Here is a 14,958-nt window from a genome sequence, read left to right as displayed (position 1 = left end):
CACCTACTCCATACTGAGGAGTTATATGATGTCTGATGGTGCCAACATGCAAATGGGAAGGATTATATCTATTTCTCCCCCAGACATTATACGTACTCTCATATTGCTATGTTTCTTACTGACAAATGGCTATTGCAAAAAGTATCTTCTTCCCGTATACATGAAATCACATGGTCAAATCATGCTGCTGTATCCCTTGCTATTGAAGAACAGGGTGTCTCCTCCTCTATTCCCATCTGGCGCCACAATGTTAGACTAGTTCAAGAGCCTAAAGGTTCAAAACGAATTGCCCAGCATCTCTGAGAATTATTTGCATTTAATGTTGAGTCAGTTGAAAACCCGTATACCCTCTGGAATGCACATAAAGTGTTCATAAGGGGAAAACAACAGGGAGCTAGAGTTAAAAGATGCTATAACCTATGCCTCAACAAACTTACCGCAGAAACCCAAAGACTAAAAACTATCAACAAGTCAATGTCCTCAATGACAGTTTCTGACTCTCTTCACAATCTTAGAGAGCAATTGAGAGTCGTTTTAATGTAACAATACGATAAACACTTAAGACACCTAGAACTCTATTCATACGCTAATGTCAGTCAGGCAGGTAAATACCTAGCCAGTAGGATTAAAGTTGCACAGTCCAAATCAAAGATCTCTCACTTGATTCACCCCAGCCTTCAACATAAAGTAATTAACCCACAAGAAATTGCTGATCAATTTGAAGATTATTATGGTGCATTTTATAATCCCAAAAATTACCCTCATACTCCTCAGCCCTCCATGGAGGATATTGCTGCTTTTCTAGAGAAACAAAATCTTCCTAAACATTCAGAAACTCAGCTCCTGCACCTAAACTCTCCACTTACCCAGAGTGAAGTAGAGACGGTTATAACATCTTTATTCAATGGTAAGTCTCCAGGGCCTGACAGATTACTCAACGAATATTACGAGACCTTTAGCACTTTACTAGCCCCTCACCTTATTACTGTGTTTACTACAGCGGGCCATACTTCATCTTTTCCCCCGGAGATGCTTTAGTGCCGGTTCACACTTGTGCGATGCGGGAACGCTGCGAATATGCAGCGTGATCCCGCATCACATCCACACCTCTGGCAGTTCACACTGCCATATGCGATATGCAGGGGGTGTCAATTAAATGTTAACGACAATCCCATTTTTATCGCATACCGCAGTGCGATCTGACAGTTCGCACAGGATCGGATCGCACAAGTGTAAACCACTGTGTGATCCGATCCTGATGCGGCTGGAAAAAAGGGTCCTGTGCGATCTTGCTGCGGATACGGTGTGAATTCAGCCATATAAAGCTCTAAAGCCTATGTAGTAACTTTACCCAAATCTGGGAAAGATCCTGCTATGCCGGCCAATTTCAGGCCCATATCAGTCTTGAACACTGATTTTAAAGTGTACGCCAAACTACTAGCACAGCGCCTAACCACCATCATACCTTTTTTAATACAGTGCGATCAGATGGGCTTTAAAAGAAGTAGACAATCCTATGATGCAACCAGGAGAATTCTAAATGTTATGCATTTTGCAGAAACAACTCAAACGCCTTCTCTGTCTATTGATGCAGAAAAGGAGTTTGATAGAGTTCATTGGCAATATATGTCAAGTGTGTTGCTCAAGTTTGGTTTTCAGGGTTCCATATTCATAACAATTCTAGCCCTTTACTCTCATCCTTCTGCTCAAGTCTACACGTCAGGCCTCTTATCCAAAACATTTACTATATCTAACGGGACCCGTCAGGGTTGCCCTTTATTCCTTACAATTTTTAACCTGGTGATAGAGCTGACAAAATCTATTCGCACAAATCCTCATATTAGAGGATCCATTTCCACCACAGACTGCATGTTATTAATCTCTTTGGAGATGAAGTCATACTCCTAACACACCCGGCATCATCACTGCCCCAGGAACACAAGATCCTTACACAATTAAGCTCCATTTCAAACAATAAAGCCAATTTCTCTAAGTCCCTAATCCTAGACTTAGGAGTCTCTCCCAAGGTTAAACAAACTCTTCAGGACCATCTGCCATTCACTTGGCGTTCTCATGGTATACCTTTTCTGGGAATTACTCCAACAGCCTCTGCAACAGCTCTAGTCCAGGCCAACTTCTTACCCCTTATCAACAAAGTTAAGAGCGCAATGAGAGTCTACTTGGGTAGGTAGACTTGCGGCTTTCAAAATGATGATCCTCCCTCAGTTACTCTACATCTTTAGGGTGCTCCCCATCCCCATCCCCATCCTGGGATCAAATCTCGAATCCCTTTCAGGTTTATTAAACACCTTTATCTGGAAATGCAAAAAACCAAGATGTGCACACGCAAATCTGATTAAACATAGATATGCTGGGGGCATGGGGCTAGAAAACATTCAGGACTACCACTGGGCAGTACTACTGGGCCAAATTAAACACTGGTTTAGAAGTAAGGAAGGCTCATTGTGGCTGGATATTGAGACAGACCTATCACTTACCCAGGACCTTACCTCATTGCTCTTATGTGATGCATGGAGGCCGCGGGACACAGCTACTTTATCTCCCCATATGACAGCTTCACTGCATGCATTGCGAGTCCTACTTAACCAGTGTATGCAATTCACCCAGACTGCACTACCCGATCTCCCTATCCGGCTCTGGAAGCTATTAAACCGATCCTGGATACAAAGCCGCTTCACCTGTGTGGTGATATAAAACTTCTTCACTAATTCCAAGCTCAAAACCTGGGAAAACTTGAGAGACAAACATAACCTCCCTAGCAAAACACAATTCAACTGCTCCCGCATTCTACACTTTATGTCCAAACACCCCGTACCTGTTCTACAAATTCAACCTAATGCTTGGACATTCTACTCCTCACAGACACACCAGAGAAGGGTATCTCTATTTCTTATAATATTTTACATAATAGAATCTCATTCCTAAACCCCCCCCCCCCACCATGGAAAATTGGGAAAAATAACTTACCATATCATATTCCCCGAAGAAGTGGCAATCAGCTCTCAAGTCAATATATATAGATACTTACACTGCATTAACCACTCTGAAATGATATGTGAAATTATACACAGGTGGCACTACACACCCTTTAGACTAGCAACATTTTTCCCAAGCATGTCCCCCAACTGCTGGCGTAACTGTGGGCAACTGAGCAACCTATTACATAATCTCTTAGCAGAGATTAGCAATTTCCATTTCCTATTCTTAGGAAATGGAAATTGGAAATTCCAAGATTCTCCTAATCTATCTGAGTTTAATAAAAACTGTTTGCCGCAATCATTCTTATGAACGCCTGCTGGCGATTAACTCACTCAATTGCATCGGATTTGACCAAGTTTGGTAAGTATGGACTGATAAATGCATTTATATGGTTTGAACCAAAGTTAGGTTGTATTTGTATTGATCTAATTACCTGATGTACATGCTATTGTATGTATATTTCCTGCATTATCTCTGTGTTGTATACCACTCTCTGTTACACTTTCTTATTTTAATAAAAATGACTGCATTAAAAAAGGGAGAAATCATGGTTACATAATTTAAATAGTGAGTTTTAGTCTCCTCAATCACTGTAAAAGAATGAATAGTTTATGGATTTAAATAACACATGTAGACTGAGATATGTTTATTAGAAGTAAAGATGTAATTAGAAAAGTCCCAAAACTGGAATGATATCAAACAACTCTGAAATAATAAAATCAGAAATGAACACAATCTGCTGTGGAATGTACCTTATAGATTAAAGCTGTAATATCCCTGCAATATCCCAGTAACGATTAGCGACCACTCAAGAATCTCTTTGTACTTGGGGTTCTAAAAAGGCCTAATACATAAATGCTACTTAGAACTACATACTGTATATACAGTATATTAGACCTATAACAAAATAGTTGGAGCATGTAAACCAGATATTCACTAAGAATGTTTAGAATTGTACACACCAAGCCTTTATTTATTGTATTTTTGGATTTATTTTACATTTATTAATGAAATAATTGTCTATTACTATTATTTTTTTTTTTTTTATAGAATTGTTTTTTATGCAAGTATACAGGAAACTCTTTAGCCTTGCCTTGGTAATAGTGTATGCAGTTTTGTGTTATCAGTGCATATAATTAGTGTCATATGAAATAGGTTGTGGTTGGGGATTCCACTTAAAGCTAGTTAACTTTCTGCCACCCCTAAAAGGCTCTTATTAGTTAATAAGGGTGAGTTTACTCTACATGGATTGCTACAGTTCTTGAAAAACTATTCAGTACATTCATACCGCCGATTTAAGACATTGTTGTATTTGATTAAAATGGATTATGATATATGAAGGTCATACCATGTAACCGATACATGATGCAAACAATTACAGAAGCATGTATTTTTGGAAATGCTGCTGTTAAAAGCAACGCAGCTGCGGTTTCCAAAAATAACTTTAATATGATAGGTTTTACCACATTATGGTTCCACCTTGTAAATGTCTCCAGTGGTCAACCAGCATTTAGCAGTATTGCACACTGGGGAGTATTACTGGCTTGAAGTAAAGGGGAAAATAAACATAGTTTCCCCGTGAAAGCGTGCAGTCCTCCCAACATGTAGTTTGTGGTGTCACTATGGCATCCTTTCCTGAAGGCTGTGAGCTTAGTGGCACAGAGAAGGCTTACAAAGCACACATACAGGAATGCATCAGCAGTTTCTGACCACATACAGTATTTAGTCCATGATGTCAAAAGCCTCAATGTAACTAAGTTACAAATTACAGGAATAAAACGAGTCACTAAAGAAAAAAATGATTACTTTTTGTGTGTTTACAGCACACATCAAATTATTTTAAGGGCAATAAAATGAAATCTAACTGGCAGTCAAACTCTTTTAAGGACAATAAAATGAAACCTAACTGGTAGTTAAAGTATACCTAAAGAAAAAAATGTTTTTTCATTTTGGATAGAGTAAGGGAAGGTTAAAACCACTGTCAGTTTTTTTTCTGCTTTATGCTCATATGCTGCTGATTAGGGAGATTTCCCTTTACTTTGTGTTATGCAGACTAGACAGGAAGTGATATAATATCTTTCCAATCTGAGATAAATTCTATTTTAGACAGCTGTCACAGCAACAAGCGTCCCCATTAAAAGACTTCTCCTTTATTCCTGTTCTGGTGGCAAATTAAAATTTTGAGTTTACATCCATTTTCATTCCTCCTGACACTGGTAATTAGGGCAATTAGAGACTGTAAATCTCATTAACAGGGCAAAGACAGCAACAAAAACCTTGCCATTCTATCTAAAACTGAATAAAAAAGGGGCTGCTAATAAGGGGGTACCACTGGCCTTCTTGTATGGGGCCTGGGCCAGCAGGGCGGCCCAGGCAACAGAGGGAATTAGATGTGGGAAGGGATGATCATCGTTCTGGCGGGAGGTCAATTACTGGATTCGATTCACTGTATGGCTCTCTCTGTAGAGGTTGAAATCCGAGTTCTCTTCCTCTCCCTCCAGCCAGTTTTCAACTGCTGTATTTTTACAGAAAATATTGTTCTGAAATTTGGGGGGACCCTGTCCGATAGGCTGTACGGGGCCCAGTGATTTCTTACAGCAGCCCTGAGCGCACCTATAGCATTAATTAATGTTTTAGTTGTGTTGCACAGGCATTCATTTTGCATCAGGCAATGTTCCTTAAATGCCCTGTGAGATGTGTTTTTTTTTTTTTAATTTGTACAAGGCTAAAATGGTGAATGATCATGTTTGACACTTTGCAACCACACCCTTAACGCAATGTAAATGCCATAGGTGCATTTACAGTGCATTTATGATGCACTTGTGGTATGTTTCAATATAAGTTAATGGCGGTGGTTGTGAAGCATCAACGCCTGCCGAACACTGCAGGCAACATTCATTTTTGTCTCAACGCAACACAAGGTAATGCTAATGCTGCAATGTGAACACCTCCATCTGCTCCCTATTTTAATAATTTTGAACGGTGTTGCTAGATTATCAGGAAGCAATAAAAATGTGACCCAACCACCTATTTTCAATGCTCGTGTAACAGATCCCTTACTGAGTAGAAAATGGTGCTGCTGTCCATATGACAGACAGAGACAACAAATAAAAAGGGGAAGAGAATACTTTGGGCCTAAACACAGGGGGTTATTTACTAAAATTGGAGAGTGCAAAATCTGGTGCAGCTGTGCATAGAAACCAATTGGCTTCCAGTATTTTTTTGTCAAAGCTTAATTGAACAAGCTGACATTAGAAGCTGATTGGCTACCATGCATAGCTGAACCAGATTTTGCACTCTCTAGTTTTTATTTAATAAATCAGAATAGCATGACACTCAGAGATACAACTAAGATACCATTAGCTGGTGTATTTACTTTTCTAATCATGGTGGACAATCAGCGGCAGATCCAACCTGGACATAACTGTAGCAAGAGTTCACAAGCAATGGTGATATGAGCCATTTGGTATTCCAATGTTAAAACTTACTTTACAGAAAATATATATTTTTTTGTGATTCGTCACTTTGGAATTTGGTATTTTGGACATGTATGCTTGTTAACAATAGGGATGAAGACATAAAATGCAATAACATATAGTAACCAGTCGACAACAGTCTTGCAGTGTCTTGAGTGGGTGACATCATCAAATCTGTCATGTAGCTGCAGGTACTTGTCAGTGATAAGATGGTGCTGGATGTCTGTAAGCACCACTGCATCCTTATTCTTTAGTGTTAACGCAAATCATCTTCTTGTTTGAGTGTATTTCTTAGAGTGGACAAATTTGGGGCTCATTGCCATTAACTATACCATAGGATTCTATGGTGGTCCTCAAGCCTTAATCTATAAAATTTATTTTGCTTCAATAATATATACAAACCTAGATTTAACTGCCTTCCTATATTTCAGAATAATGGAAAAAGGATTCTGTATACATAGGGTAAAATACCCTATATGTTATGGTTTTTATAACATATAGAGTTGGGTGAGCAGTTCGGACTGAGCATAAGTTCGGCCCGATCATCGCCCTATCGCAAACACTCAAATTTGCGGAGCACTCGGCGGGATGTTTAGTGCATTACAGAAGGCATTCTAAGCCCTAATTGGCTGAAGTAATGCATGTGAAAAAGAGCCTGGGACTGAACCCCCCCCCCCCAGCCCTTTGGGTCTGGTATGGATTTTGAGGGGAATCCCCACGTTAAAATTTAAAAAAAATGGTGTGGGTTCCCCCCCCCCCATAATCCAGACCCTTATCCAAGCATGCAGCCTGGCAGGCCAGGAAAGGGAGGGACGAGGGAGCGCCCCCCCCCCCACTCCTTAACCATACCAAGCCCGCAACATGGGGTCAGGTGCCATTTTGATGGAGACAAGGGCCTCTTCCCCACAACTCCAGGGCAGTGGTAGGGGAGGTCTGCGTGCAGGGGGCTTATCAGAATATGGAAGCCCCTTTTAACAAGGGTTCCCCCTGATCCTGCCCCCCATGTGAATGAGTATGGGGTACATTGTACCCCTACTCATTCACCAAAAAAAGTGTCAAGAAGAAATAAAAAAACACGCACAGTTTTTAACAATTCCTTTATTAAAAATAAAAAAAATAACGTCCTCCAATGTAGATCCATCATCAATCATGATGTCCACTGCACCGCCACACCCGGAAAAAAACAAAACAAAAAAAAAAGCTCTGCCCACGACAAAGGCTAACTGTCCACTGCCTGCTCCGTGGTTTGACAGTTCTTAAATAGGGAAGGGGCAGGGCAACCTGACAATGTCCTCTGGTGACACCGCCCCCATGTGACATCACCAACCCAGCATGCACCACGGTTTTCTTTTTTTGGGTCTGGTAGTGGCGGTGGGCGTCATAATTGACGATGGTTCTACATCGGGGGACATTTTTTTTTAAAAAAAAAGGAATAGTCCAAGACAGTGTGTGTGGCGTTTATTTCTTTTCGACACTTTTTTGGGGTAGATGAGTAGGGATACAATGTACCCCTACTCATTCACATAGAGGAGGGGCTGGGATCTGGGGGCCCCTTTGGTAAAGGGGGCTTCCAGATTCTGATAAGCCTCCTACCCCCACAACCACAGCACAGGATTGCAGGGAAGAGGCCCTTGTCCCCATCAAAAAGCACCCCCTCCCCCATGTTGAGGGCATGTGGCCTGGTATGGTTCAGGAGGTGGGATCCCCTTGTTGTTTTTATTTACATTGTTGTATTGCCAGCAATGGCTTGCAGCCAGGAAAATCAATTTAAATGTCATTTTTCTTTCTTTAAATATATGTCAGTTTTGCTGCAGCATGTTCCAAGATGTGCCACTTTACAGGCAGGTTAAGGGGACCCGCCCAGGAAATATATTTAAAATCATTTTTCATTTTTATTGTTTCACTTTAAGCATCATTAAAATCACTGCTCCTTTAAAAACAATATTTTTTTAAAAACAATTGCATTAATACATACAGTACCCGGTACCTGGTCCCCCATACTCTTTTTATGGCCAATAACTTGCATAAAAGTGTTTAAAATGGAGACTTTTAATTTTTCAAGTTCAGGTCTCATAGACTTTAATAGGGTTCGTGGCTTGGTCCCAACTTTTTCCACGTTTGGGAGTTCTGGTGTGAACCGAACCGGGGGGAGTGTCCGGCCCATCACTACATATAATACTATTGATGATCTTAATTTCGGCCCTTGTAACACATTGTTAGGTCCTATTTCCCCCAAACCAGTACTGAATTATACAGTCAGTCAACTTACCCTTATATGTCTTTCGTAGTGGTTGCTGTCATCATCAAATTCAATCACAAAGCCATTTAGAGACCAGATAAAAGTGAGGTCCAGAGCAGGATCATGAGATGCATGGCACTGCATGGATGCATTCTCCCCAACAGTCACATCAGCATTGTATGGTGCAAGAGTGATCTTTGTGGCAGCTGAGAGGATATAAAACACAAGCAGAATCATCATAACCCTTTAGTCTTACAATACAATATCAATGTTCATTCACTCAAAAAGAAAGTTACCATTAAAAACCATAGCTGAGTAAAAAAACAGATAAGAAAATAAATATCAATATAATATCATAAAAGGCACAGACACATTGCTACAAAATCTCTAGGCTGTCTAGCATAAATGCACAAATAGTGTCAACAGCTTTAGAATCAACTCTATTTTAGTTTTCTATCTCATCCTTCTAAAATGTTTTCTCTTCCCTACTCTTTAGTATATTGGGGCAGTAATGACTTTTTCTGGACTTTTCCATAGTGTGTGCACAGTGAGGGCTGCAAAGCTCTCCCCCTCTTTCCCCAAATTACTACTTTCTTTTAAGTTGGTACTAAAGCACCACTGCCAGTATATACATTGGCTCTCCTGAACATGAGTGCCATAATATTGTAGTTCAACTAACTGAATGACATGAGCAATAACTTTTCTTTGCTGCAACAACATTTAAATATGCTCCTGGTGTCCACAAGAAACAGAGTTTGCTTCTGATTGGAGAAAAAAATGGTAAAATGGAATGATAACAGTTTGCTTCACGTGCCCAGGAAAACAGAGAGCTAGGCACGATGTGGGCCTGTGTTATCTGTGAGATACACCACAATAACAGGGAAGACAAGGAATAAATGGTCATATGACCACTAGAACCTAAATGTGATGGCAAACAGAGTGATTCTTTTCTAACTGACAAAGAAGACACCATTTGGTAGAGCAGAAGTGAGGAAGAGCTTTTCACAACTCACAGTATACACTCCTGAAATGTATGAATTATGTAAAAATGGAGTCACTGAAAACAGTTTTTACAATTGCTGTAAGCAGCACGTATGCCATTCTTTATTAGGAATAACTTGTGAGATGTTACTTCAATATTTGGAGTAATAACATCAAGTATATTAATGTTTGTCTATTTCAATCACCTTGGAACCTTCTGCATTATTTCATTTCACAGAAGGTTACAAAAGAAAAGCAATTGTAGATGAATTAGGTCTTCTATTAAAGTAATGTAATAAGTCTGTGCTGAATGAGGGATCACTGACAATGAGGGAGTAGTAATGGACAGCAATGCATCTCTAGGGCAGCATTATACATTTCAGACATTATGGGATGATCTTCAAAGGAGCACGCAAAACTGGAGCGAATGTCAAGCTGCTGGCCACAGCAAACCAGATTGGTTTTAGGCCAAGACTCTGACCAGTTAATATTGTTAGCTGTTTCTCTTCTTTTCATCATTTCCTTAGGTTTTTGTATATCATCCCTACAAATTGTGCATAGGTAATTACATTTATTGTCAATACACTGTACACATTACATCAACTAGGGCATGTGTCCGGCATCTCATCTCAATGAATGCCTGTTTCCCTGTAAGACCTCAGATACAATACAAGGACCTAACCTATGATGTGCAGTCTCACATGACACAAGCAAGGGACTTCCCCTCACTAAGCGCTGCCCCAATCTGAGGTCTACTGAGTGGACTTTAGAAGGGGGGTGGATTACTGTAGCGGGGAAATTGACTTAGGAGAGAGCTTTGTACTGGATGAAACTATATGGGGGGGGGGGGGGAATTAGGAGGGAGTGGGCTTTTCAGGGGATGAAAAAATCTATACTGGGGGGATTTGAGGGGGAGAAATCTGTACTGGGGCATTTGAACGGGGAGAGATCTATACTGGGGCATTTATGGGGGTAGTGATCTGTACTTTGGGGGGAGGAAGAGAGAAGAGAGAGATCTGTTTAAGGAGATTGGGAGGGTAGGAGAGAGATCTATAGTGGGGAAATTTGGGGGAAAAGAGATCTGTACTGGAGGGATATGACATGATCTGTACTGGGGAAAATTGGTGTTTGTAGAGAAAGATCTGTACTGGGCGGATTTAGGGGGAGTGAGGGAGGGAAAGAGGGATCTTTGCTGAATGGATTGGGGGGATTCTATACTTGGGTTTTGGGGGAAAGATCTGTACTGGGTATATTTGGATTTGGATGGAGAGAGATATTTGTACTGAGGTGATTTGGAGAGATCTGTATTGAAGGGAATGTGTGTGTGTGTGTGTGTGGGGGGGGGGGGGGGGTGAGGGTCTGTACTGGGAGGAATCTGGGGCTATTGTACTAAGATATTGGGGTAATTTTTTTTTTTTGGTTGTATAATGGCATGTGTGTTACACACTAAGGAGCCTTACATGTTATGCACCTCTGACCCCTGCACTCTGTGCATTAGACACCTCAATACCATCATACATATATATGCAGGCTCATCTTATATATTATACCAGTATAATGGCTACAGCTAAAGTCATGATCCTGGTATGCTTTTTTCAGCAGGCGATTCTCTTTTTCGTAAGTGATCCAAGTAGCTATAAAGCCACTCTATCAGTTTTACAGGTGGTGGAAGGGGGTGACCCCCCCCCCCCCCCTGTCTCTGCCTACTGTCCTTATTGGGCTGTCCCCTCCCATTAAGGAGATCACTACCTATACAACCAGTCAAATTGCATGCACTGTGAAGAGTGGAAGGAGCCCCCCCTTCACACAGCCCCCAGTCACACAGTTACCTCTTCATATCAGAGCCTTGCCTTTTTTGCTCTAGCGGCATGGCAGAAGCCAGGAGCTGGAGGAGACGGTCTTCTGTCTTCTTCTGAATGCTTAGGGCAGCCCTAGCCTTGCATGCCCTGGATCAGACTCATGCACTATTATGGTACAGGTGAGCAAGCTGTACCCTAGAGCCATGGTGTGGGCAGGGGGTCAGCCCACCCACAAAATAGCAATACATGACATGGCTAAACTGGGTGCCATGCTCGTGGCATGCCAGGGTAACACAAATGGCACCCTGGTTGAGAAACACTGCTTTTATTACCTAGTCCCTGATAACACATCATGAATTCATACATCCAGCACTTAAAAGAAGCAAACCTAATTGCATCCACAATTTATGTCTACAAAAAATTGTTAGTATTTAGAATATGGTGCAAAAGTGATCTTTGTGGCAGAGGGGAGGATATAAAACATAGGCAGAATCATTAATATCTTATAGTCCTAAAATACAATGATGGTCTTCTTCAGCTGAAAATAAAGCCGCTATTAAAATCCATAACTTGGATAAATAATAGACAAAATATTAAATGTATATAAAAATGTAAAAAATGTATATAAATAAAAGGCACAGAAGCAAGGCTAAAAATTTCTAAGGCTTGGTGCTGAACCTAAAATAAACCGCGAAAATGGCTGTCTGGCATAAATGCACTAGTTGACAGCTCTAGACATACTTTTATTCGGTGTTTCTCAAACTTTTTTCAGTCGCTGCACCTTTTAAAGTATGCAAAATCTTGAGGCACCCCAGTCTATAATGCATCAATTGGAAACCTAACACTGGGAGAACGAACACAGCCATCTTGATGAAGCTGGCTTTACATCAGAAGCTCCCCTTCATGTCAAAATCACCTCTTCATGTTAGAGTCCAAATGAAAAAATGTCTCTGACCGAACAATGTATAAAACAGGTATAGTAAAAGTCTGCTGTTCAGGCAGATTCAAATGTGCAGATTCAAATGTGAACGAGGCAGCCGTACTCAGAGTGTGTCCAGAAGCTCTGTAAAACATGTGGAAAGCAAGGAGTTGGGAGGCGCCACTAAATAAAGTATTAGACTGTAAACATTTAATGTGCAAGATTAAAAACACAAGAGAAAAAAACAATTCAAGCCCGTCATAAGCTGTGTGGTCCCGATGGTTGTAGTGGTCCTGTGAACTTTTAAAGCTCCTGAATGCCAAGAGAAGGTTGTTGATGTCTGGATATCCATCAGTGAACCTCTACACTGACCAGCGTGGAACACGGAAGCGGAAATCTAGTCACCAGTCTGGACCACGGGCTATCACACAAGAAGGCAGAGGCTATGCACTTGGTGCTCACAGCTCCTTCTACTGGCCTACTGCTCCCTGGAGGAGAGCGGTTTAAATACGGGCATAATAGGATATGCTGCTGCCGTGGGACTACAATAGCCAGCAGACTGATATTAAATGAAAACATTTGTAAAACAATTAAAAGACTTAGCAGGGCTAAATGAAAACCATAAATACAATATACCCAAGAATACATATTGAAAATACAATATTTTTAGGAATGCATGCAAGAAAAAAAGAAGAGTTATAAAGAAGGTATATAAAAAGAAGATTGAAAAAAGAAAAAGAGGGTCATACATAAAAATGTAAAGAATTTCAAAAGTAATAAAACTCATACTATACAGTGGGTACGGAAAGTATTCAGACCCCCTTAAATTTTTCACTCTTTGTTATACTGCAGCCATTTGCTAAAATCATTTAAGTTCATTCTTCTTCCTCATGAATGTACACATAGCACCCCATACTGACAGAAAAACACAGAATTGTTGACATTGTTGCAGATTTATTAAAAAAGAAAAACTGAAATATCACATGGTCCTAAGTATTCAGACCCTTTGCTGTGACACTCATATATTTAACTCAGGTGCTTTCCATTTCTTCTGATCATCCTTGAGATGGTTCTACACCTTCATTTGAGTCCAGCTGTGTTTGATTATACTGATTGGACTTGATTAGGAAAGCCACACACCTGTCTATATAAGACCTTCCAGATCACAATGCATGTCAGAGCAAATGAGAATCATGAGGTCAAAGGAACTGACTGAAGAGCTCAGAGACAGAATTGTGGCAAGGCACAGATCTGGCCAAGGTTACAAAAAGATTTCTGCTGCACTTAAGGTTCCTAAGAGCACAGTGGCCTCCATAATCCTCAAATGGAAGACGTTTGGGACGACCAGAACCCTTCCTAGAGCTGGCCGTCCGGCCAAACTGAGCTATTGGGGGAGAAGAGCCTTGGTGAGAGAGGTAAAGAAGAACCCAAAGATCACTGTGGCTGAGCTCCAGAGATGCAGTCAGGAGATGGGAGAAAGTTGTAGAAAGTCAACCATCACTGCAGCCCTCCACCAGTCGGGGCTTTATGGCAGAGTGGCCCGACGGAAGCCTCTCCTCAGTGTAAGACACATGAAAGTCCGCATGGAGTTTGCTAAAAAACACCTGAAGGACTCCAAGATGGTGAGAAATAAGATTCTCTGGTCTGATGAGACCAAAATAGAACTTTTTGGCCTTAATTCTAAGCGGTATGTGTGGAGAAAACCAGGCACTGCTCATCACCTGTCCAATACAGTCCCAACAGTGAAGCATGGTGGTGGCAGCATCATGCTGTGGGGGTGTTTTTCAGCTGCAGGGACAGGACGACTGGTTGCAATCGAGGGAAAGATGAATGCGGCCAAGTACAGGGATATCCTGGACAAAAACCTTCTCCAGAGTGCTCTGGACCTCAGACTGGGCCGAAGGTTTACCTTCCAACAAGACAATGACCCTAAGCACACAGCTAAAATAACGAAGGAGTGGCTTCACAACAACTCCGTGACTGTTCTTGAATGGCCCAGCCAGAGCCCTGACTTAAACCCAATTGAGCATCTCTGGAGAGACCTAAAAATGGCTGTCCACCAACGTTTACCATCCAACCTGACAGAACTGGAGAGGATCTGCAAGGAGGAATGGCAGAGGATCCCCAAATCCAGGTGTGAAAGACTTGTTGCATCTTTCCCAAAAAGACTCCTGGCTGTATTAGATCAAAAGGGGGCTTCTACTAAATACTGAGCAAAGGGTCTGAATACTTAAATAAATAAATAAATAAATGACCGTAAGGGTCGGCTGTGGAGAAAATAAAAAAATATATATATAACATCTTAAAGGTTTCTTCATTGAGTCCCCCTGGTGTGAGAGTATTTAAGGAGTATATCCAGTAAGTCCCCTGCTGACACAGATGTTTGAAACGCTCTGAGTCAGGGAGACTCCCAGGAACGGCTTCAATGACTCAGACTTGGAGGCCCTCTGTGGATTTCTGAAGTTTTTACAAAAATGTCTGGGAACACTGTGTTTTTCACACCCTTTTTCGATGAGCCGTCTATGTTCACCGAATCACTTATGT

At 41.1% G+C, this 14,958-nt stretch overlaps 1 protein-coding gene across 1 annotated transcript in view; it reads right to left on the bottom strand.

Moving 5' to 3' along the window:
* Window positions 1-14,958, bottom strand: part of CNTN1 (contactin 1) — a 279,141-nt gene that overhangs the window by 39,907 nt on the left and 224,276 nt on the right. The window contains exon 14 of the mRNA XM_082252863.1: window positions 8,746-8,921. Coding sequence (XP_082108989.1) covers window positions 8,746-8,921 — 176 coding nt within the window. The remainder of the gene's footprint in view (window positions 1-8,745; window positions 8,922-14,958) is intronic.

This window comes from Pelophylax lessonae (assembly GCF_965119305.1).
Source record: "Pelophylax lessonae genome assembly, chromosome: 4".
In the NCBI taxonomy this organism is placed as follows: domain Eukaryota; kingdom Metazoa; phylum Chordata; class Amphibia; order Anura; family Ranidae; genus Pelophylax; species Pelophylax lessonae.
Note: the sequence above shows the minus strand (reverse complement) of the source record. Positions and strands in the feature narration are given on the sequence as shown.